At 37.4% G+C, this 26,703-nt stretch overlaps 1 protein-coding gene across 1 annotated transcript in view; it reads right to left on the bottom strand.

Moving 5' to 3' along the window:
- FAM184A (family with sequence similarity 184 member A) overlaps nt 1-26,703 on the bottom strand; it is a 119,056-nt gene that overhangs the window by 32,427 nt on the left and 59,926 nt on the right. The window contains 9 exon segments of the mRNA XM_036872002.1: nt 9,026-9,132; nt 9,135-9,159; nt 9,624-9,704; nt 9,707-9,763; nt 11,976-12,040; nt 12,043-12,120; nt 12,123-12,135; nt 20,570-20,692; nt 24,622-24,819. Coding sequence (XP_036727897.1) covers nt 9,026-9,132; nt 9,135-9,159; nt 9,624-9,704; nt 9,707-9,763; nt 11,976-12,040; nt 12,043-12,120; nt 12,123-12,135; nt 20,570-20,692; nt 24,622-24,819 — 747 coding nt within the window.

Raw genomic sequence — 26,703 nt, 5'->3', positions numbered from 1 at the left:
CTGGGATATGCTTTGGAGGTGGAATAAACAGGACTGACATTACAGGAGAGATAAAGGAAAGAGAGAAAGCAAGGATGACTCCTCATCCTTTGAGCAAAAAGCAGTGCCAAGAAGCAAAGATGATGGGATGGGGTTGAGAATCAATACTTTTGAGTCAGACATGCTAAGCCTGAGATGCCTATTAGACAACCAAATGACTGAATTTAGGTGGAGACATCAAGGCTGGAGATTTAACTTTGGAAGTCACTGACATACAGATGGCGTTTAAACCACAAAACTGGATGAGATTCCCCCAAGTAAATGTTTGCTTGAAAGAATATTGGATGAACTAAAAATCTGTATGCAAAAATATTATTTGGCAATATTCTATATGAGCAAGATCCATGCTAATAAAAATCGATGCCCTATATAATAGTCAATTTGTTTTAAAGCATCTTAAGCTACTTGTTAGTTTTTGAGATGAGTGAAAAGGGCCTCAAGAGGTCCTCTTCAGCTCACTGAGAGCACTTAGATACTTCAGCATAGAAGGCTTACATAGAGTGTAAGGTTTACATAGAGTGTAAGGCTTACATAGAGTGTGTTTCAGCATTTCTAGTCTTGAAGGATGAATATAATAAGACTTTCAGCTAAGTGAGGAAGAAAACTGAAAATAACTAAAAATTGCTGCACTTAATTAGAAATTTACAGCTTTGTACATAAGAAGCTATACTCTTAGGAGTAATCTCATTGTTCTAAACCTCAGTTTATTCATTTAGAAAATAGCACAAGGTTTTTTACATGTTTGTAGTTTGCAAACATATTGGTATATAACTATTGAAATCCACTGAATTACAAGCTTTTAGAGGACCCTGCCTTGTTCATATTTTGTATCCAAATTGCCAAACTTGGTACCTGGCAAAGAGTAAGTGGTCAATAAATGTTTACTAAAAGACTAAATGAATGACATGGACTTTTACTATTGAGTTAGTTCTTACTACTCTCTACCTTTTCCCTTTCCCCACAGTAACATAAGCAGTAATGAGAAATTTCTAGATAATGAAAAAGAAAGAAATTATTTAGAAAAAAATGTATATCTTGCATAAATCCTGTTGACAAAAGCCAACAGAATCTAAGACTTAGAAACGTAACCCTTCAGAGAAATGAACTAATGAGTATACTAAATACTTGTTCAGAAAATATTAATCTGAACAAAGATAGACTGCCAAGAGGGAAGCAACATACGCTGAATGGCACCTATCTTGCCCTACTCTATTCTGTTCTCCATACCGCAGTCAGAGTTTTGAAATTTCAATATTTGCATGCGTCACACTCCTGATTAAAACCTTTCAGTAGCTCCTCATTGCACTTTAAAGTCTCAACAAGGCAAACAAGATCCGACCCTGCCTACCTCTACCACCTTCCTAGCTCTCTATTCCCCAGAACAAAGGTATCTGGGGGCAGGCTGAGGGCCTCTGTACATACCTCCCCCTCTCCCCACACTGCTGTTCTCCTTCTCCTCTTGGGCTGACTACTGCTTCTCTTCCAGGTCTCAGGTAAAGGATCCCCCACTCAGAGAAGCCTTCCCCAAGTTCCCAGACTATGTTAGGTCCTCATGGTACATACACTTGTGTCCCATGGTCGTAATGAATTAATGTGTCACACTGTTATTTCTATTTGCCTTCTTTTCTAGATTATAAGCAATGAGAAGGCAGAGATCATTACAACCCCATCACTGGTCTGACACAGTGCCTGGCATATCAGAAGCACTGAATTTTTGACATATGTCAAAATGTCATCAAATGCCAATAGACAGAATAAAATTGTCATTACTAACAAAAGAAATGTAATTTGTTAAATTTCTAAATTCCTTGAAGGAATATCTACACTAATCTTATGTTGCAATTCAAGTAAAATATGTTAGATCTTAATAAAATGTTCCAAAATTAAATATTTAATATACAATACTGTAATTTCTTAAATTATGTAAAGCTTTTTCTAATATTAATTTCAAATATACTAATATCTAGAGAAAAGCAACCAATAAACCTAAGATTAGAAGTAGGAATCACAACTTTAATAATTCTCCAGAAGCAAAAAATAGAAGAAAAAGTCATGAACAATTGTTTAATATTTTAACTAAATTAGTAATAACTGGCTTTTAAATGAAATTAAGGTAGAGAAAAGCTAATATGTTAGGTAATCTTAACACTTCTCAGAGACTACGTCTTTAAATAACTTTATAATCATACATCCATTGAACGCTTTCATATCCAAAATATTTTAATTCTTTTTAGTATCTTGCCATAGGAAATAGAAATAGATTAAATTGATTTATTACTACAATGCCATCTAGAAGTTCTTAAGTATTTTTCAGGTGTGTCTGGGCCCTAGTACCCCTGAAGGCACAAACTGTTCTGCATTTCATCACAGTCCTACTATAGTATTTTGCAGAACAGATACACACACACTCAGTACACATTAAAACTACCCAGTATTTTAACATCTCTTTTAAAGTTAGGTATAGATATCATAGTTTCATCTCTTCACTCTCTTCTCCTAAAGATGTCAATATAAAAACTGGATAGACTTAAATTTTCAAAAGGCAGTTTTTGGCAGGGAAAAGAAAATTAAATATTTTTAGATTTGCAAATTAATTCAGAAAGCAATTTAGTACTATTTATTTTAGAAAAAAAATAACTCAAGCAGAAAAATAACATAGGTCTGATAAAAGAGGATATAACATAGTTGAAGTAAGAATGTCATTAATTTTTTTGACTGAAGAAAAATTTTAAACTTCCATATTTACTAAGGAAAATATTGCAAATTAACTTTGAATCCAGGAACTGAAGTAGGAAGAATGAAGTATAATGGATGTTGGTTGGTTTTTGGTAGACTTTAATTCCATTCCACATTTTCTGAGAAAGCAAAATTGAGCCATGCCTGCTATTCCCACTCTCTGTTCTAGCTGGCTTTTCTCTTTTCTCCATGTTATTTCCCTTCGTCTTCCTGCTTCTTCTTCCTTTGACTTCCCTCTTCCTTACCCAAGTCCTCTCTTTTCCCAGGGTTCAGGCTGGATCTCTGATGTTTCTTTTACATAGTTCCTGCCCTCCTAATTTCTAGGGAGAGGATTCTGAACCTTCAGGGTCAGCTTCACTGACCTCCTGGCACTGCTTAGGGCTTCCGTCAAGGTCATGGTTCGAATTAGCTGAGAAGAGATGATTATTCCAAGTCCTTTTCTATTCCTTCTACCTCAGAATCTGCTTGCAGCTATTCTTCCATTAAAAGGTAGTATTGTTACTCATTTAAAATGGGCATAAAACTGATGAAAATATAATCTTTTTTCAATAGACAGAAATATGATTTCTAAAGAGAGAGAATTCCTTTCTTCCTAACATAAAACTTCTTAAAGAGTTAAGAGGGAGAGCCAGCAGAATGAGTCCTGAGCTTATAGTGCCAAATTTACTCAAAATTTTGCGTTCTAAATAGTCTAGACCAGTGCTAATAGAATTATAATTCAGAGCCACATATGTAATTTTAATTTTTTAGTAGCCATATTAAAAAAAAAGTAAAATTATTTTTAGGCATGTATGTAACCCAATATATCCCAAACACTAGCATCTCAACATGAGATTATATAAAAAGTACTAGTGAGACATTCCATATTCCTTTTTTATACTAAAATTTTGAAACCCGGTATAAATATTACACTGACATCTCAACTTGGATGAAGTTCATTTCAAGTGCTGAACAGTCATAGGTGGCCTGTCACTACCATTTTAGACAGCGCTAGTCTAGAAATCAGAAAGCGGTCTGCAACAGCCTTAAGAAACTGGCTTTTCAGTCACTCTTGATCAAGAGCATTGATTTTAATGCTCTGTTTCTTATTCATGTCATTGTTCTTTCCTACTGAGTGTGACAAATGCCAAAATATCCTGGGATTGTAGAATCAATACGTCTAAAACCAAACTTACCACCTCACCCCCCTTCAATGAAGTAGTTTGTCGTGACCTCCCTGTCTCAGATGATGATCTTCTTTTCATTATCCTGGTTTCAAATCCTGGGTCAGTTTTAACATTTCCTTCTCCTTTACCAAAGTATTCCATCAAATTACATGATTTGTTCCTTTACAATTTCTCTGGTAATTCTCAGTGAAATAAACTTAACTCAGGTCCTATTTGGGTAGAATTATTTGTACTTCATATATTTGACAACTTCCTCTTTGGATGCCGTGCCTCAGTTTTTCTTTATTCAACAACTACTGAGGGCTTACTGCATGCCAGGCACAGTTTAAGCTGCCGGGGATGCAGCAGTGAACAATACAGATAAAGATCCAGCTCTCATGGAACCACATTCTAATAGGGAAGAGAATCAATATGATGCTATGTAGTAACAAATGTTCTGAAGAAACACAAAGCAGAATAAGAAGACAGAGAGTGACAGAGGGTGCTATTTAAAGTGGTCAAGGAAGATCTTTTTGAGGAGTTAAGATCTGAGCAGAGAATTGAACAAATTGAGGAACAAGCCATGTAGATCTGGGGAAGGAGGATTCCGTTTGGAGGGAGTGGCAGATGCAGAGGCCCTGAGATGGATTAAGCTTGGTGTGTGTGGTCCAGAAACTCCACGTAGTCCAGTATGACTGTCAAAAAGAAGGGAGAAGAAAGTGCAGGAAGATGACACGGGCAATGCAGCCAGAGGCCAAATCACAGGGTCCGAATCACGAGGGCTACGGCAGGCCATAGTAAGAGTGTGGATTGTGTTCTAAACGCGATGGGACAGCCAATGGTGGATTTGAAGCAGAAGAATAACTTCATCCAACGTAATTTTTTTTTTTTTTTTAAATTTTATTTATTTATTTATTTATGACCTATGTTGGGTCTTCGTTTCTGTGCGAGGGCTTTCTCTAGTTGCGGGAAGTGGGGGCCACTCTTCATCGCGGTGCGCGGGCCTCTCACTATCGCGGCCTCTATCCTGTTTGTGGAGCACAGGCTCCAGACGCGCAGGCTCAGCAATTGTGGCTCAGGGCCTAGTCGTCCGTAGGATGTGGGATCTTCCCAGACCCGGGCTCGAACCCGTGTCCCCTCCATTGGCAGGCAGATTCTCAAACCACTGCGCCCACCAGGGAAGCCCCAACTTAATTATTTTAACAGCCACCACTTTGGCGGGTGGAAAGCAATTGTAGGTAGGTAAGAGGAGAAAGCAGGGAGACCAAATGTAGGTTCCAGGTGCGGCGCAGAAGAGAACTGCAAATGGCTGTTCTGGGCTGGTAGTGCAGAAGCGGTGAGAGACGGGCAGTGTGGGCTCACGTACTGTGAAGGTGGAGAGCAGGACGTGCTGACAGGCTGGCTGTTCAGGGTGAGAGGGGGAGGCGAAGCAGTAAGGGATGGCGGGGTCTAGGAGGGGCTGGGCTGCCTTAGGCTGGCACGGCAGAGGGGTGCACTGCACGCATTCAAGAGTTCTGCTGTAGACCACTAACTTAGGTATTATATCGAGATGTCTCCATTTCATCCTCACTTCAACATCACAGCCATATTAAGCTGTCTAACATAAAAATTTCAGCATGTGATTCCTCTGTCCACAAACCTTTGATAGAACTCTCACAGCTTATTGAGCGAACTTTGAACTCCCAAGCCTAGAAGTCAAAGTTTTTCACAATGACCTCTCTACCCAACTGTCCTCTTATTTTTCTGTATTCCTCACAGTGCCCGGGAGATATTCAATGAAATGTCTTGGTAAATGAATAAAAATATTGTGTTCGTCCTCTCACCTTATTCAAGAGTCACACTAAAGCTGACCTCCTCAATGAACTCTTCTCAATCACACTGGTTATACTACTCTTTCTCTACTCTATTCTCCTACCCAGCAGTATGTTGGTAAACGTTTAACAGCTCTCTGAAAACAAAGCCTCATCTGTAGCATTTGCTGTATCTGTGAGGTAAACACTCCCACCATGGATTATTGCAAGCCACCGCCGTGATGACCCTGAATGTGAAGTTGAGAAGGTATGTATGTGCACAACCAGCTTGGTGAGCTGGCAGAGCTGCTGCACCATTGCTCCTACAGTACAAACTGTCCAGACCATCTATAAAGTCACTCACTACATAGTGACTTTTACTGTAGGTATCTGTATACAAATCTTTCCCCTATTATACTGTAAATATGTGGAGAGTAAAAATTGTGTCATATACATCGCTATAACCAGCTAAATGACCTTGGGGCCTCAAAGTTCAAAATGGAGAGTCACACATAAACTACAAAATTCCATAATTTTATGCCTGAATGATCCGTGTGTCTCTCAAATTTCTCAGTCCACTGATCTGAACGAGGGCACTGGAATATGAAGTCATATTGGACCCAAAATTAAATCTGCCTTGAAACAGGTGAAATAAAGAAATAAATGATGACAGTTTAGGATCACAGATAGAAAATACGATCACAGGGAATCTATATAATCGCTTTTCTTTAGACAGAGTTGAAAAATAACAATGTAGTTCTCTTGCTTTCAAGGAATTCAAATGTACGCACTGATCAGCCCAGGAAGAAATAATTAGTTTTGCACTAAAGTGTAATCATTGAATAGAAAAAAAGAACACAATGAATATTAAAGTAAACTTAAAGATATAAAATTAGACTCTGATGGAGCACAGATGAAAATAATAGCTTTTGGAACTTTTCATAAAGTAAAAAGCATCTGATTAAAGAAAAATGAAATTCTTATGCTTTTCTATGCCCATTTTCTGATACGTCGGCTATGAGGGTTAGTTTAATCAAATTTAACTCTCAAGAGTTTAAATTCATGTTGAAAGACAAATTACTTTACTTCTTCTTTGCTCTGAGTAGGATGAAATACATGTAAGCTAAGACACAAAAGTTAGACTTGTGTTCAGTTCACTCAGAAATAATTAAAATACATGAAATGCAGATCTTCTGATACCTTTCATAAACATACGCTTCTGCCTAGGCCCTGGCTGTTTCCCATTCTATTCTCCACTCTTACTTCCTTAATGTCACGAACCCCAAGCCAGGTCTGTTTTCCCTAAGTGCGGAGGGGTGCAGGCTGTGCTGGGTGAACAGAGTGGAATGGCTGTAGGGGTCAGGGTTGGGGTGAAGGTTTGAGGAGCTGGGCCGAGCAGAGTCAGGCAAGTGGAAAGTGTGTGGAGCAGGTGTCAGAGCACAGCCTCTAGGAAACTATCAAAGAATCAAGAGAACAAGATCCAAAGGGCCAGGAAGGGTCTTCTTTCCAAAACAAAGTTCCATTAAAAAATTGCTGGCTTGCTAGAACTGTTGTCATCTCATACGTCTACAAAGAGTGAAACCTCTAACATAATACCCACTTTTACTTTAACGTGAAATCCTTTGTTTAGTTGTTTTCTTAACTTTCTTCAGGTAGACAATCCTGGATGCAACAGCTATTTGCCAGCTTATCTACGGTAATGTGTGTGCCCTACATATTTTAGAAGTGGCGAGAAAGGAAGATACTGTAATTTTGAAAATGGCCTGATGGCCTGAAGCAGCACAGAACAGTTTTACCTTTGGAGGCAATTAATTTATGGTTAATCTGCTTTGAAAACTGATTAAAAAATTCTTTCTATCAAGCTAGCAAAAATTGGAGCCACATGTATTAAAGTATTTTATAATACATAGACCTCGAACAAGATGCAAAGCATTACGTCCTCTCGGGAATGAACAATGTAGACTAGGTATCCAAAAAAAAGACAAGACAAGAAAAGAATATCAGAGAAGCATGGATGAAATCTGACAATTTAATATAAGGAAGAGTAAATGAATAATGAATAAAATAATTTGATAGAAAACAGGTGGGAGAAGTGGTGGGCCCTCTTTACAGTGCCAAATCTAGCCAGAAAATGTCTATGTCAATACTTCCTGATTGAAAAACAAGGCGGACTTTTAAGGATGTTTTCCATTTTTATCATGTAGTTGAATTATATGATAAAATTAAATCTTCCAAAGTACAGAACATCATAGAGGAGTAGTACCACTCTACCCAGTAAAACTTGTCCTTCTAGATCCCGAAGTAGAAATGTAAAATAAGTATACAGAAGGTATAAGCAATGCTAACATGGTGACCAGCTTCTAATGAGAGTTGTTGTTTTCTTATTTTTGTTTCAAAGGTTTCAGATTCATTTATTCACAAAAGCTCATAAATATTCATGTAGGTATACTCCCTTTCCACAGTAACATTGTAAGTTATTATGAAATACCAGTCACAAATTGGCAGGCTCAAAGTACTCTTTTGAAAGACACTGCACGTATGTACCTGTGTAATAAATAATCTTACAAAAAGCCTGCCCTGTTTATTTTGGAATTCATCATGATCACAAATAGAAAGATAATAGTGTATTTCTGGCACTAAATTGCTGAGCTGCTTCTGGTCCAAGTTCTGCACTTGCTTATCAACTGGTGACTCATGCAGTCAGTCCTATTTAATTATTGGCTTTGCAGGAGACTGTTAAGAATTCATAAATTTAGAAGTTGTGTAAATGAGTGAAAATGTGCAAATTCTTTTAATTATAGTTATAAATGCTCTGGAAATAACGAGCCTGACATAAGAAGATAGATTTAGAAAACCACCTTTCATTTATGTCATTTTGAAGCATAAGAGGCAACTTCCTGTTGGTGAGAAAGTAAATTACTCACTTCTGGTAAGTGGTTTTAGGAAATCAGAGTAACATCTAATAAATTTTACCTTCCACTGCCCAAATGGTATCTAATGGCTTGGAAAAAGATGTTATACTTCCAAAAAAAAAAACTTTTCCATTTAAAATCTTTAATGCATTCATTTCAAATATTAAACCAAAAAACTGTAAGTGCTTCTCAGTATTTAGGACTGCAGATGTAACATAATTATTTAGCACACGGTTTCATAAGTTTAAGAATATGTCTCCTTGATTTTATACATTTAAAAAATTTTAAGTTTGGCCTATGAAAAATGACAAAATACAGTGAATTAACACACAATGTTTTATATTTCTGTAGCTAGAGAATGTCAAGGAAAATGAACCTCCATAATCTACAGACTATTAATTACCTGGTTTAAGAGATCTTCTACTTTTTTCTGCCATGAATCTCTGGCTGCATTTTTCTCTCGCTCTTTTAACTGCAAAAGTTGAGACATTGCTGACTTTTTATCCTCTCATGTTGAAGCCTTAACTCTTCGCGAAGCTAGAACACTCTTGTCTAAAATAGAACAAATGCACTTAATTTTGTGAAGAGAATTATTCCTCTCAATAACTGCAGTATAGATTGTTGCAGGTTTCTAAGCATTTTAATTAATCCTCCTCAAAAGCCAACTCAGAATAAGAGGTGATTATTTCATAGTTAAAGGCCATAAAGTAAATTGGTAACTTATCCAAGGTCATTGATTTATCAAATTATCAACAGCAGAATAGGTACTAGAGCAAAAAGTCCTTTGACTTCCGGTGAGTACTCTGCCTATGTTATAGTCCAGGAAATGAAATAAAAAGTAATCTATATTTAAGCAGAAAAAGAGAATTCCAATTTCTCTGCAATTAATCATGGGAAAAATTCATTAAAAATGCTGCTACTACAGCTTCAACAATGAGACAATATAAGCCATATAACAGAAAACCATTTTCTGCACGTCTGTATAGATAAGATTACATTACTGAGTAAAGAATGTACCTAAGGTTTTCAGTCCATTTTATCTCTAAGTCATGGGCCATTTTGTCCACTCTCAGTTTCTCCTCTCTTCTGCATGGCCAGCAAGTGTTTCTTCATGCTGTTGCCTTTCTTGTTCTAGCTCACTCTGAAGAATAAAAACTTTTCAATGAAGACTAGTCTTCAAAAGCAAAGTCACTGTTGCTTATTTCAAATAACAGAGTGCTTGCATTATAACTTTTAAATTCTACAGCACAATAATTGATAGTGCTATCTATGACAATTATTTGAGATTTTCTGACAATAAAATCATGGTACCCATTTAATATTTTAAATGTCCTTGTGCAAACTATATTTTATTAAGGCTTATAAGTTTGCAAATTATTTTAATAGTTTAAAGTCAGCATTAAATTAATAATCTTAACTAAATTTTCCATATCATAGGTATCTAAGGATTCAATTATCTTCACCTGTACACACATTACATAGGCAGATCCGCTGGTTAAAATTTCATTCCCATTCATATAAAAGTATTGCTATCTACAAAGCTTAAGCATTATAGTTGTAGCTCACTGACATGATTAAAATAATCGTGAGACATTTAGGCTTCTATTTTTATCCTGTAACTTGAAAACCAGTGGTCCATGGGTTTTAGTGTTATCATGGTAACATGAAATCTCTGTAGAGTAAGCATAAATCAAGTGGTTTTCTGGAGCTTGGGGCTGGATATGACCTGTTTGGACAACACTGGCAACCATCGATCCCTGCCAGCAGTGTAGCTGCTCTTAGGGTACAATGGAAAAGGAAGAGATGATGGTCCATCCTTCTGTTAACACAATGACCCTTTCTGGATCACCCATTTGCTAGTAGCACATTGCAGCATTGTTGAGGGGCATATCCAGATTGATGGGAAAGTAGCAAGTCAGTGCTGAAATTGTTGACCTGGCTAGTAAGCAGTAAGTATTGAAACCTGAATTCAGCCATCTTAGCCAACTGTCATTTTCACTAAGTACTCTGCCTCTAAGAATTATTTTTTTCCACCAAAGACAGTGTTGAATGGAGTAGAATTTCTCAAAGAGTATGTCTTTTACTGAATGCAAAGCACTTTATTAGACATTATTGGGGTGGGAAAAGAAGTAAAGAAAACACTTTCTTAAGAAGCTTACTCAAAGTTATGGTAAACTGTGAGGCAGCACCTATATTTTCTCAATTAAATTTGTCCAGCAGAACAGAAAATGAACAGTTGATAAGGTTTTGCTTAAGTGTTTTTATTATGTTCTACTATTTGATAGAAAGAAACATGTAAATATGAGCAAGGACCTTAAAGAAATGGAACTGAATCCAATTCTAAGCTAAAAATATAAAAATTTGAAGGCAACATTTACTGAGTGCTTACTATCTTGCTAAGCACTGTGCTGTAATGGTTTACCTCAGTCAATTATGACAATAGCAGTGTGACGTGCAGTATTATCCCCGCCTCTCCTGCATTGTGTGGATGAGGAATTAAGATTGAGAATAAGTAACTTGCCCAAAGTTACACACTAAGTGATAGATCCAGAATTCATACCCAACCAATCTGACTTCAGAGCCCACACCTTAAACCATCTCTCTGAAAGAAAAAATAATAAATCTCTAGCTACTGTCCCCCTAGTTGTATGGTTCACTTCTCTACCTTCTAAGGCAGTCTAAATATTTGCTCTGCTTCATGACCCTGAAGGGGAAAGACAAATCTTTTCCAAAATCTGTAGGTCACAGAGAATTACTTAGTTGCTATAGATGAGAGTTCAACTCTTACCAGTAAAAGAACTGTGCATACTAACTGTTACGGATTGAATTGTGTTTCAAAAGATATGTAGAAGTCCTAACACCCCCAGTTCCTCAGAACGTGATGCTATTTGGAAAACAGGGTCAGTGAACATGTAATTAGGTAAGATGGGGCCACACTGAAATAGGGTAAGCCCGTAATCCAGTATGACTGGTGTCCTTACAAGAAGATGTGAGGACACAGGAAGAATACCATGCAAAGACAGAGAAAAGATTGAAGTTGTGCTGCCACAAGCCAAGGAATGCCTGGGGCTACAGGAGCTGGAAAGGCAAGGAAGGATCCTCCCTTAGAGGTTTAAAAGGGAGAATGGCCCTGATAACACCTTGATTTTGAAACTTCCAATCTTCAGGAACTGTTGAGAGAATAAATTTCTGTTGTTTTAAGCCACCTTGTTTGTAGTACTTTGTTATGGCAGTCCTAGAAAACTAATAATAATTACATATAATGTGATGTTTGTAATAAACTTTAAGCAAAGTAACTAAATTATATTTTTACCTTGCTGATATTTAGATTTATAACAGGATAATGACATTACCTCAGCATTTAATAGAGCATCCTTGGTCTCCATCAGCCTGCCTTTAGTCAAGTCCAGCTCATTTGAAGTCTTTCCTGGGAGTCCTGAAGACTAGCAATGAGTCCTTCTGCAGAGCCAAGACCTTGTTCACTTTTGCTTACCATTTCTGGAGGTGGCCAATCTGCAAGTAAATACAGTACTTTTAATACACCTCAGTGTAATCGACTAGCAAACTGTCACGTTTGTTTTCTTGAAGTCTTTTTCTTTAGATGTAATTTTACTGATGGATCTTTGTTGATGAATTTGGAAGAAGCACTCAACCATGATAGTCCTCATCTGTTGTTTTTGAAAAGACCTCCATATTTATGATTTCCCTTTGTCATGGCAACCATGTAAATACAGGATACCTCAAGCTCCTGTGAATTCCTGGTTCTATCATATAATCAAATACCTATAAAAAGAATTGAAGATAAAGATCATACCCAAGATTGAGAAAAAAGGATCTTTTAGATAAAACATATTTTTTAAAACTGCTCTTTAAATTTGAATCACTTATATTTCATTTGAGCCTGTTCTCCATCTATTTATAAAAGTGATAGATTTAGGTCAATATTGATAAGCTGGTAAATGTAGCTTAAATTAGGATATGTTGTGATCTCTATGTTCCATAAAAATGTGTGTCTTGAAATTGTTAAGAGTTTAATTTACACACTCTTTTTTTTTTTTTTTTTTTTTTAAATATTTATTTATTATTTATTTGGCTGTGTTGGGGTCTTCGTTTCTGTGCGAGGACTTTTTCCAGTTGCGGCAAGCGGGGGCCACTCTTCATCGCGGTGCGCGGGCCTCTCACTATCGCGGCCTCTCCTATTGCGGAGCACAGGCCTCCAGACGCGCAGGCTCAGTTAGTTGTGGCTCACGGGCCCAGTTGCTCCGCGGCATGTGGGATCTTCCCAGACCAGGGCTCGAACCCGTGTCCCCTGCATTAGCAGGCAGATTCTCAACCCCTGCGCCACCAGGGAAGCCCAATTTACACACTCTTGAAATTAGGAGCTAATAGACAATTTGTTGATTAAGCAGACCTCAAGTAATGAGAACTATTATAAAATCAGTAAATGAAATACTTTAATTATCTAGGAAAATATTACGAAGTAAAAATCTCATTTTATAAAACAGCCAAGCTTATCAAAACTACAGAATGACAACTGGTAATTAAAAAATAAATACCTGAATATTTCTCACTGTAAATACAGACATCACAAAGAAAACTGAAAATCCTTCTTTAATTCCCTCTCTGACCCGAAATCCCCTGCCCCCAACTTCCTGTCTCCTTTCCATGCAGATATATGCACATGCTGAACAATCCAGTGATGGTAGCATTTTATCTTGTTAGTATCTTTAAAGGGATGCAACCTCATAAAATGAGCTGGGAGCTTCCATTTTTTTCTGGGCTCTGAAATATTTTCAGAGCTAAGATTTACTTGTTTTTTGAAAATTTAGTATAATTCATCCATTAAAATCCTCTGGGTCTAGTGCCTCTCTAGATACATGTTGGACTATTTAGTTTCTTTCATGGCTTATAATTGGTTTGGCAGGTTGTTCAACTTACTTTGAGTCATTTCAGAAATTTTAAATTCTCATATGAAGACATCAGTTTTCCTTAAATCTGAAAATTAACTGGCATATTTGTAAATAATATTCATTTACAATGTTGTAAAATTTTCTCTGTCACTGTATTTATGTCACATTCCCTAGTCTACATAGCTTACTTGTATCGTCTCTACTTTTTGTGTTGATCTGGCTTGCAGAATGTGTTCTGCGGCAGTGACTGAATGAATGGAAGAGAAAGTGACTGTTAACAGAGTTAAAGAGCACCTGAATTTAGGAGAAAATCTAGTTTCAAGTTCTGGGTCTGCCAGTATAAAATTAGCAGTAAAATACCTACCTCACAGAGTTACTATGATAATTATATTCAAGGATATATGGAAAAAGGTTCTTTAACTAGAAAGCAACATACAAATATTAGGTACCAATCAATATTCATACAATTTGCCAATCACCTATTCCACCCCTCCCAGTTTCTCCTCTCTCATAATTTTGCTTACGGTGTGTTTTGATATCTGTACAAATATTCTGTGTTTTTAATTCATGACACTGCCATCATATTTCAAAAAGCCTTCTTTGTCCTTGTATTTTTGTCACTTGAGTTTTGTATTTTATTTATATTTATATTCATGATTTAATATTACATTTCAATGCTTAGCCCACCTGGAACTTTTTTGGTACAAGGTTGAAGAAAGAATCTAACTTCATTTTCCTCTTCTCTTCCATTTACATACAGTCTTAAAAAAGCATTGTCATCCACTATGATTCAGATTAAACCTATTAACTCTGGCCTCTATCCTACTATTCTACTGACATTACAGGCAAGTCCTCAGAGAACTCTTGATTGCATAACATTTTCAGGCCTCACAGTCTGAGCCTAATCACTGTCTGACACTGACACTTCCACCCTCTTGCAAGTATCTGCTTTCATGCTTTTCTGATATCCATTAATCCTTGTTCTCATGCTTTTGATTTCTCCTTTTCAATCGCTTTTCCTGGCTCTGTTAATTCAATATTGGTGCACCTCTTGTTACCAGCAATCTTCTCCATAGCTACCTTGGGTAAGCTCTTCTACTTAAAATGGCTTCCAGAACTGCCTGATCTTAGCTCCAAGCCTGCACCACTCTACTTAGTTCCAGCCTAGATGTCTCACAATCACCGCAAAGTCAGCATAGCCAAACAACTCGATGTCTTGCCATCCAACTGTATTTTTCCTCTACAGGAAGTACAGATTCCTATCTTCCAACAGTGGCATTATTATCTGTCCAAATACTAGCTAGATACCCAAGTCACTTTCTACCACTCACCATATCAAGCCCTATAAATTTATTTTATTTTAAAATTTTTTATTTTTGTATTTTATTGACATATAGTTGATTTCCAATATTACTATTAGTTTCAGGTACACAGCATAGTGATTCAATATTTTTATAGATCGTACTCCATTTTAAAGTATTACAAACTAATGGCTAGATTTCTCCATGCTGTACAATATGTCCTTGTAGCTTATTTTATACACGTAAAGTGTACCTCTAATCCCATACCCATCTAACCCCACCCCCCCACCCGTCACTACTGGTAACCACTAGTTTGTTCTCTATATCTGTGAGTCTGTTTCTGTTTCTCTTATATACATTGTTTGTTTCCTTTTTTTAGATTTCACATATAAGCATAACATTAAAGAGTATTTGTCTTTCTCTATCTGACTTACTTCACTAAGCACATACTCTCTGTGTCCCTTGTTGCAAATGGCAAAATTTCATTCTTTTTTATGGCTGAGTAATATTCCATTATATACATATTGGGTTGGACAAAAAGTGCCTTCGGCTTTTAAGTAAAACTAAAGACACATTTTCATTTTCACCAAGAATTTATTGAACAATGTATTCACCCTTTTGTTCCCACTACCTTTCTGCCATTTTTCAGGCAACTCTAATAATTCCATCTTCCCGAACCTTTTTATCTTTTTGAGCAAAGAACTGTTCCAGGTGCCTTTACAGGTCTCCAAGGAATTGAAATTTTTTCCATTAAGAGAATTTTGTAAAGACTGAAATGAATGGAAATCCAAAGGTGCAACGTCTGGTGAATACAGCAGATGAATCAGAACTTCCCAGCCAAGCTGTAACAGTTTTTGCCTGGTCATCAAACAAACACGTGGTCTTATGTTACCCTGATGGAAGATTATGTGTTTTCTGTTGACTAATTCTGGATGCTTTTCGTCGAGTGCTGCATTCAGTTGGTCTAATTGGGAGCAGTACTTGTTGGAATTAATCGTTTGGTTTTCCGGACGGAGCTCATAATATAGGACTCCCTTCCAATCCCACCATATACACAACATCACCTTCTTTGGATGAAGACGGCCCTTTGGTGTGGCTGGTGGTGGTTCATTTCACTTGCCTCATGATCTCTTCCGTTCCACATTATTGTACAGTATCCACTTTTCATCGCCTGTCACAATTTGTTTTAAAAACGGAACATTTTCATTACGTTTAAGTAGAGAATAGCATGCGGAAATATGGTCAAGAAGGTTTTTTTTTGCTTAACTTACGTGGAACCCAAACGTCAAAGTAATGAACATAACCAAGCTGGTGCAAATGATTTTCAAGGCTTGATTTGGATATTTTGAGTATGTGGGCTATCTCCCACGTGGTGTAACGTTGATTGTTCTCAGTTAATGTCTCAATTTGATCGCTATCAACTTCAACTGGTCTACCCAACCGTGGAGCATCATCCAGCGAGAAATCTCCAGCACGAAACTTCGCAAACCACTTTTGACATGTTCGATCAGTCACAGCACCTTCTCCATACACTGCACAAATCTTTTTTCTTTTTTTTCTTTTTTTGGCTGCACTGGGTCTTCGTTGCTGCGTGCGGGCTTTCTCTAGTTGTGGTGAGCGGGGGCTTACTCTTCGTTGTGGTGCACAAGCTTCTCATTGCGGTGGCTTCACTTGTTGCGAAGCATGGGATCTAGGCGCACAGGCTTCAGTAGTTGTGGCGCATGGGCTCAGTAGTTGCGTCCCGCAGGCTCCAGAGCACAGGCTCAGTAGTTGTGGTGCACGGGCTTAGTTGCTCCGCGGCATGTGGGATCATCCTGGACCAGGGATTGAACCCGCCTTGTCCCCAGCATTGGCAGGCAGATTCTTAACCACTGCACCACCAGGGAAGTCCCACAAATCTTATTTTGTGTTTTGGTTGCATTTTTACCTTTCTTGAAATAATAAAGCGTAATATGCTGAAAATGTTGTTTTTTCTTCCATCTTCAATATTAAGATGGCTATACAAAAACTAGCCCATTTTGGTAAGTCTTTTTTTAAATGCACGTTGATATGACAGCTGTCACATACAATCTAACAAAATTGTTTCAAATGAAGTTAAAGACAACTAAGGGCTACTAGAGCCATCTTGCGGAAAAAACCGAATGAATCTTTTGGCCAATCCAATATATACCACATCTTCTTTATCCATTCATCTATTGATGGGCACGTAGGTTGCTTCCATATCTTGGCTACTGTAAATAATGCTGCTATGAACAGAGGGGTGTATGTATCTTTTTGAATTAATGTTTTTGCTCTCTTTGGATATTACCCAGGAGTGGAATTGCTGAATCATGGTAGTTCTATTTTTAGTCTTTTGATGAACCTCCATATTGTTTTCCATATTGGCTGTACCAATTTACATACCCACCAACAGTGTAAGAGGGTTCCCTTTTCTCCACATCCCTTTTCTCCACATTTGTTATTTGTAGACTTTTTGATAGTAGCCATTCTGACAGGTAAGAGGTGATATGGCATTGTTGTTTTTGATTTGCACTGTCTAATAATTAGTGATGTTGCGCATCTTTTCATGTGCCTGTTAGACATTTTTCCAAAGTAGACATATGGATGACTACTTAGGTCTTCTGCTCATTTTTTGATTGGGTTGTTTATTTTTCAATATTGAGTTGTATAAGCTGATTATATATTTTGGATATTAACCCATTATTGGTCATATCTTTGCAAATATTTTCTCTCATTCAGTAGGTTGTCTTTTCTTTGTCGATGGTTTCCTTTGCTGTGCAAAAGCTTTTACATTTAATTAGGTCCCATTTGTTTATTTTTGATTTTATTTCTTTTACCTTAGGAGACAGATCCAAAAAATATTACTACAATTGATGTCAAATATTTACTGATCTCCTACCATGTGTCAGGCAGCATAACAACTGTGATAGAACATCTTATAATAAACAAATCCAAATGCTTTTCATTTTAACAAAATATTGAAAAAATATATATCCACTTAAAAAGCTTATTTCCAGAAGAAAATCTACAACTTAAATGTTATAAGAACATTTTAAAAGACCATAATGGTCAGAATTATTGATGATTCAGCCTACTATTTTGTCTTCAAAGGTGATCCCAAAATAACATTTCATAGGATAACAGGGTTATCCTCCACCTGAGATTTTAAACTCACTAGCTTCCCTTAATATACTATTATGGTTCTGGCATTCATGAATTTGTTATCTAGATCCACAGTTGAACTACTTACATTTTGAGGCTATTTCACTTGGAAGGGTATCAAGATCTACCAACTTATGAAGATAGTACACTCCTTAATTTTTTCTAAAACAATCACTTTCAGTTTTTATGAACTACCCCCCTAATTCTTTCCTCCTGTCTTTCCACAGATGTATCTATTTTCCATCCAATAAATGTAAGTGGAATAAAATCTTTATTTAAAAGGCAAAACTTCTGACTAGGTATTTTTTTAAAATGCAGCTATATGTGTTGGGCAAGAGGCACACGTAAACATAGGATGCAGAAAAACAGAGAGTCAGTGGATGAAAAAAGATACACCAGACAGCTTATACAGTATCAAACAACACAGACTAAGCCAAAAAGTATGATTCGTTAAGTAGCTAAAACAATTTTATATTTGTATGCATATAACAAAGCCTCTAAATATACAAAGCAAAAATTGATAGAATGTAAGAAGAAATAAGCAAATACACCATCATAGTATCAATGTTTAGAAACTGATAGATCAAGAAGATAAAAATTGAAAAGAATACAGAATATTTGAAGAAAATAGCTTAAAATCTTGATTTAATGAACCGGAACACAGACTACATTGCATTAAACGAGTGGATGCACTCAGAACATTAAACTTCTTTTATGTGTGAGGTCACAATGCTAGGCCTTAACAAGTTTCAAAAATTGTTTTCATATGAAGCACAATGCAATTAAGGTTACAAAAGCATTTCAATCTCACACAGCTTTTCCAGAGAACAGAAAAGCATATAAGTCCTACTTCATTTTATGAGGCTTCATATAACCTTGATTCCAAAACCAGAAAAGGATGGTATAAAGAAGGAAAAAGTACGAAGCCATCTTATTTAAGCCTAGGCTTAAAAATCCTAAAATGAATATTACAAAACTGAATCTAGTATTATATAAAAAGATATATTATAATCTGTCATGACTAACTAGGACTTATTCTAGAACTCCAAGGTTGATTTAAAATTATAAAATTGATTAATGTAAGGTACCACATTAACAAGTTAAAGAAAATGAGTATGTTCCTAATAGATGCAGAAAAATCAACATCAACCTGTAATTTTTTTTGAATTAGGAAACTAGAATTACGAGAGAATTTTCTAAACCTGATAAAGAACATTCACAAAATAAAACTTCAGAGAAGCATCATAATTAACTGTGAAATGTTGACGTCCTTCACTTTAAGAGCAAGAAACAAAACAAGAATGCTTACTGTCTCTGGAGACCCTAGCCAGCAAAGTAGGACAAGAAAGAAAAGGTCCCAGCGTGAAGGGAAGGCAGATACATACAGAGGGATGAGTCAGGCAGATTCCTGGGAGCCACTCTAAAGTGGCACCAAAATATTACCAAGGTGCTAAAACATAATTGAGAATGTATCCAGAAGCAAAATCAATTACATATTAATTAGAACTCTTCTCAGTGAGATTACAATATGTAGGTTGGAGGAATGCTGAAACCACTTGGAATTGAGAGTAGAACTCCAGGGCACCTGCATGAGAAACACAGATGGTCACTAAACCACCTTCTAATGACAGCAGGACACCATAACCACAAGGATCACAGACCGCGAGAGAGGTATGCAGTGGATGATCTTGGACAATCGAAGAGAGACTGAGCTAATACCAGTAACAACATTAATTCTCTATTATATCCAAATGTCGTGCTTGGTACCTTCTCTGGATAAATATTTAAAGATAATTAAAGAATACTGAGTGCAAATCATTAGCCTGCCCAGGGGCACTCATGTGTTTTGGTGTGGTTTCTGTGAGCAGAAGCAAAGTGATGAGAAAGCAGGACTTAAAGACTGTTGGGAAAGATGAGGCTAGTGAGGTAGGAACAGCTGAGAAGATGAGACACATCAAGACAAGAACTTGTTTTAGGAAGACCAGTCTACGAGCCCCATGAAGGATGAGCTGGAAAGGAAGGAAAAGAGGACAGTAGGGGGGCTGTTCTAGGACGCAGATGAACCAGGACACAGGAGAGAAAGGGATGGAACAAGCAATATTATAGCTTTTCAACTGTCTTTACATTTCTTTTATTCACAACTTTCTGATTTACAACATTTTATTCTATTCTATTCTTAGTCTTTTCTTTTCCAAGCTAAACAATACTATTTTCATATAGAATTTAAAAATTATTTTAGATGTCACTATCTAAAGATTCAGGGTAGAGAATACGAAGTCAATGTTTTGCAAAAGGGTAGAAAAAACTCTTTTGTTTTCTTTCCTGTAACGGGCTATTCTCCTTTGTTTTGCTTTTCCCCACAAAGCATCTTGGTCCAATATTTTTTGTAGTAAATTTTACTGGTGAGATATAATCACTGTCACTATGAAAAATTCAGCATTAAAGAAAGTTTTTGATTATTTTACTCCAGATATGTTACCTTCATTGAGGCTCATCTACTTATACAATGTTCCCAAATAAGGTACTATCAATGAGATGTAACATAGGTGATTGATTGGCCTAAAGAATCCTTGCCTCTTGATTGGCTGAATTCAGCTTGTCTTCCAGTTCTTCCTTCAGGTTTTCTAGCTCTTGTTGAAGCTGATTTTTATCCTCTTCCAGGTTTAGCTTTTCCTTTTTATGTTGTGCCTCCAATTCCTTAGAAAAAGAAATTTTTAGAAATTAACAAAATTGCAAATATTGTATACTTCGAAGACTCCAAGAAAAAGACTACTCTGTTTTATATTTTGATGCCTTGCTCTTCAAATTAGTCTTATACTTAATTATTAATATCAGAGTTAACAGTGAATCTAATTAATCCTAGGGGCTTAGATTCTATCATTCTGAATCACTTATGATGCAGTGGTTAAGTCATTTTTTAAATGGTAAGAATATCTGACTAGTCTAGATCAACCTGAAGTCAAAAAAAGAAATGTGTGATATAAATGATAACTTGGTGAGATGCGAAAAAAATTCTAACTATCTCTTGGGTTCATAATTCTTTTATATTTACATAAAAATACAAAATCTAGTAACACTTCTGGAACTCAGTGGTTTAGCACTGGAATGTAGTCAGGATTAACCAGTAAGAAATTAAGGTATCTAAAGAGCAATATTACTAAAATTGATACTTACTGAAGAACATCTACCTATTTGCCAGACATGCTACTTACTACTTGGGATACAAAGGCAATAAGACATGGTCCCTGCCTTAATAGGCTCATTAAAGAATATGTGATTAAAATTAGATGTAATGGGGAGTACCGGAGTATATGAATAGGGAACTGATAAGTGCTGGCTTGGTGTGAAACTTTCACAGAGAAAGCAATTCCTAAGCATAGTTTGGAGTGTACCAGTAAGAAAAGGTGGTGAAGCAAGAGGGAGATATAACATCTAGGCAGAAGAAAAAGCATGTGCAAAAAACCATGGAGGTAGCAAAGAACAAGGTATGTTACAGGTGTTCAGTCTTTCTACAGTGTAAGGTGAGAACAGTCATACATAGGATTCTATGTTGGGTGTCCCCAAGACAAACTCCAGGTTTGATGATTTGCTGGGATGTCTCACAGGACTCAGCATTTAGTTGTACTCACAGCTATTTGTATTACAGCAAAAGGATACAAAGCAGAATCAGCAAGAGAAAAGGCACTGGGGCAAAGTCTGCAGGAAACCAGCCTCAAGCTTCTAAGAGTCCTCTCACACAGAACTCTCCTGCAAGTTGGGGCAACACGTGTGAAATGTCCACTAGGAAAGCTCATGAGGGAACTAACACAACACTGTAAAGTAACTATACTCCAATGAAAATTAAAAAAAAAAAAAAAAAAAAAAACTTTCATAGAATCAGATATTGGTAAATAACTAAATATGAGAAATATAACAAATACATTATTATAATTATTATTTTATAAATTTACCTTAACCCTAAATAATATCCTTACACTTAGGATGGATTTGTAAAATTGCCTTTGTGTCTATAAAAATGGTACAGAACTTTGTCAGTTCAGCCAAGGTGGTTAGGTATCTACTTTCATGATCATTAACTTCATTTCCCAAATAAACATACTCGGGGTGGGGGGGGGAAAGCAAAGCTCGTGAGGGACTTAGTGCCAGGTTTCTTACTGGGGGCTGGCCGGTTTAGCATGTTCCAAAATTCGAGACTCCAGGAAGGAAAGTACATGTTCAGGATAAACCATATTGTTTGCATAAACAGTTTAGGCACAGGGAGCCATTCTTATCAGGGAATGGTGGGAACCCTCCTGAAATTCAAGTTCTAGACACCAGCCAAGGGCCAACCTTGCATCATGTTTTCTAAGGATGGCAGTTTCAGGCCTGCTGTGTTATCTCTTTTCTGCATGGATTCTCTGTATATTCACATCCTATTTGGTAGCTAAGTAATAAGGAATGGTGAAGTCACTTTTAGCGAAATGTTCTTTAAAAGATAATTTGACATAGGAGAAAGACTATTTGGAAGGAAGTTGGTTTCAGCTTAGGCTCAGACATGAACTAGCTGGGCAAGAAAGGAATGAAGCAGCAAGTGATAAGTTATTCTGAGAAAAGACAAGGGTAAAGATGAGGCTATCCTAAGAGGTTCTGACTATGTTCACATACAGGAAATTCATGTCATCTGCCTTATGGCAACCATGCTTTAATGAAAGTTTGTAAGAAATGCAAATGGATGAAAGTACATTTTCGGGTAGCTCAGAAATTGAAATTTAATGGGTGAAGGGATGATTAGAAGAGTAGTAATGAGCTAAAAATTATATTGATGAAAGATGCCTTGATTCTAGCACTTAGAACTTAATACAGAGGAATAAAGAGAGGCAAAAGGCACCTGCAATTTAAATATTCCAGTAAGAGAGACGGAGGTTAAGGTGAAAACAGGATGTAGAAATGAAAAAGAATAACAAAAAATAGCTATGGGAAAGATTACTGCAGCCACAGTTACTGCTAAATCCTTTACTATAAAACCTCGAACACTTCATACATACACCCAGAGTCGGTAAGCATGCACATGCTTAATTAATTAACTAATCAATTAAAGCTGTATTGACTGGTCCTGGAATAGTGAGCTGGCACAGAAAAAAGGACAACTACAACTTTGAGAAATAACATATCATTAAGTTTTGTCTTTAGTTATATAAACATATAACAGTATGTTTAGATAGAAATATTCTAAACGGAAGTTTTATTTTGAATTTTTAATTAACTTTAGGTGTTATTTTTTCCAACTGGTTGTCAGAAAAGGAAGAAATATAGAGGCAGAAGATCTCAATTCACAGGCTACCTCTTCTATTTACTAGGTTGTGGCTCTGAGTAAATCATTTAGGTTTATTAAACCTATTTCACCACCCATAGAATAAAAATGTCATTAATCTCCAAGACACAAATAATAAGGAATATATAAGAAAGCTTTCAGTAAACTGTAAAGTGCTATTATATAAACACATAACAACCATCATTAATACATGCCTACACAATGTGGTGGCTAAATGCCTTAGGGTTTGATACCTGAGACCTGAATTCAAGACCTGACTGATTCTTACTAGTTGCACATGCTTGAGCAAGTGTTTAACTCCTCTGTGCCTCCACCTCCTCTTCAGTAAAATGGGTATAGCAATGAAACCAAAAGCCGTGTTGTAAGGATTAAATGAAAAAATAAACGTAAAACATCATGGCAGGGCTTCCCTGGTGGCGCAGTGGTTGAGAATCTGCCTGCCAACGCAGGGGACACGGGTTCGAGCCCTGGTCTGGGAAGAACCCACATGCCGCGGAGCAATTAGGCCCGTGAGCCACAACTACTGAGCCTGCGCGTCTGGAGCCTGTGCTCCGCAACAAGAGAGGCCGCGACAGTGAGAGGCCCGCGCACCGCGATGAAGAGTGGCCCCCGCTTGCCACAACTAGAGAAAGCCCTCGCACAGAAACGAAGATACAACACAGCCATAGATAAATAAATAAATAAATAGCGCAAAAAAAAAAAAACATCATGGCAGTGTCTGGTACACACAGTAAGAAATACTAACACTTATTTATCACTATATGCTCAGACATGTCTGGGTTTTTAACATTTTGCCTCACTTTACCCTCACAGGGATATTACAAGATGGATCTTATCTTCGTCTGTCAAATGAGGAGCCTCAGGCATAGCTTTTGGGACCCAAGAATAAGCAGCTAGAAAGCAAAGAACTCAGTGTAAGGCCCCAATCTGTCAGATACCTGGCTTTTTCTACTATATAATTACTGTCTGTCATGTATGACTATTAGCAAGCTGATTACTTATTTGAGGGCAAAACCAAAACAAAACAGATCATTTTCCCAGGGAAGGAAACTGTCTACAGGAGAATAAGTGCTTCAACTAGTGAGGCTTCCTGAGGAGGACACCAATGCTGCTGTCTCAAGATCAAGAGAGTGTTTCTACGGCTTACACCAAGTAGAAGTGCCTCATATCGATTTAACAAACTACACCCCTATAACAACTTTTATGTATGTTACTCTTTGAACCAAGATTTACAGAGTGATTACAGGACAGCGGCTAGATCATTATAGAAAGCCCACCAATTTACAATGCAATGCTAAGCTGAATTTTTACTCACCATTTGCAGTTTTTTCTTATCCCTCATAGCATTACTGTGGACAGCCTCAATTGCCATATGGTGCTTCCAAGCTAATTCTTCCAAAGTCTTAGAATGGGCCTCATTTAATTGAGCCACCTCTCCTTCCAGTCTATTTTGCAGGTTGTTTAGCTCCATCTCATAATATTCTTGCTGAGTTTTCTTTGCCTCATTTACTTTCTAAAATTGAACAAAAATAAAGATCAATAATTGGCATCTGCTTTTTTCATTACTGTTATTAGTATTGAATACTCAGTAAATAGATAAACTTGGATGAACTGAGTGCTACAGGATTCAGATATGGTACATGAGAATACACCATTGGGTGTTCTCAGAAAATGACAGGGTGGCACAGGCAAAATGAGTAATTTTAAAGCAAATGATAAAATACACTATTATTAGGTTAGAACCAAGTGTGAGTCAGCACATCTGCAGGCTTAAGAGAAAAAGGCTTCCTATATGTCAAAGTTGTACACAAAATGGCTTACCAATTTACCCACTCAAATGATACTATTCAATACAATTTTATTGCGTGCCAATTATATGCCTTTTAAGCATGAACAGTCTAATGATGAAAAAAAGTCAAAAGAGTGTGGCAATATAATTTTTTAAGTTCTATGAAAGGAGCATGCATCATATGTTGTGAGAGTATACAGGAAAGGAACCTAACCTGGATGGGGTGGGAAACGATGTGATGTGTGTGAGAGACAAAGAAAGAGGAGAGAGAGAGAAAGAAAGAGAAAGAGAAAGAGAAAAGAAAGAGAGACAGAGAGAGACTGACCGATCAGGGAAGGCTTTCCAGAAGAGAAAACACCTGAGCTGATGATGACACATTCTCTCATTTAATTCTCACAAGCCCATCAGGAAACAAGAGATGAGAAAATTTCAAACCTAGATCTGATGTCAAAAGCCTGCATTCGGGCTTCCCTGGTGGCGCAGTGGTTGAGAATCTGCCTGCCAATGCAGGGGACACGGGTTCGAGCCCTGGTCTGGGAAGATCCCACATGCCGCGGAGCAACTGGGCCCGTGAGCCACAGCTACTGAGCCTGCGCGTCTGGAGCCTGTGCTCCGCAACAAGAGAGGCCGCGATAGTGAGAGGCCCGCGCACCGTGATGAAGAGTGGCCCCCACTTGCCACAACTGGAGAAAGCCCTCGCACAGAAATGAAGACCCAACACAGCTAAAATAAATAAATAAATAAATTTATAAAAAAAAAAAAAAAAAAAAGCCTGCATTCATAACCATTTCCAGCATTTTGAAAGCTGAGAAGCAGTTTACCAGGCGGTGAAGTTAGGGAGATAGAAACCCATGCAGCTGAGCAGTGTGGCGAGAACACAGGATTCAAGGCTGGGAGCAGAGAGGGATGAGGCTCAGAAGCAGGCAGGGTCAAATGATGACCAGGGAGGGGCCTGTTATGCTAAGGCCTCTGGATTCTATTCTGATGGGAATGAGAAATCACTGAAACTGACATTTAAAAAAAATTTTTTTTTTTTTAATTTTTAGTTACTTATTTTTAATGTTTGTTGTTTAAGCCACCCAGGCTGTGGCGTTTTGTTATAGCAGCCCCAGCAAACCAAGACAACTTGTCAAGGGAGGAAGGAAGTAGAAAGGAAACAAAGAAAGGAAGAACTTTGGGAAGTATCTGAATTTAGGGAGCAGGAGGAGAAAGAGGAGCCAGTGAAGGAGACATGAGTCATTAGGGAAGGAGGAGAGCGTCAGAGAGACAAAGGGTGGGCAGGGGGTGACCAAGAGGTGTGAGTGCTGCTGAGAAAATGGGTACAGTTTTTGGGTGTGCTGGCTCTGTTCCCACTGATGCCTTAGGACCCAGTACAACGGAGCAGGAGAGGGGAAGCCAGGCCGAAAGGAGGAAATGGAGGTACTGGATGAAGGCTACTCTTTGAAGAACTTATGTGGTGTTATGACAGAGGAAGACGAGAAAGTAAAACTTCAAGAAAATGAGGTTGAAAGATGCTTTAATTCTCTTTAGGGGCTGGGGCAGATCCCCTCCTTGATGCTCTGTAAGACTCTCGGAAGACAGACACACCTCCTCTGGATCATTAATTCC

This window comes from Balaenoptera musculus, chromosome 12 (genome assembly GCF_009873245.2).
Source record: "Balaenoptera musculus isolate JJ_BM4_2016_0621 chromosome 12, mBalMus1.pri.v3, whole genome shotgun sequence".
Classification (NCBI taxonomy): Eukaryota; Metazoa; Chordata; class Mammalia; order Artiodactyla; family Balaenopteridae; genus Balaenoptera; species Balaenoptera musculus.
This window is presented reverse-complemented; position numbering and strand designations above follow the sequence as displayed.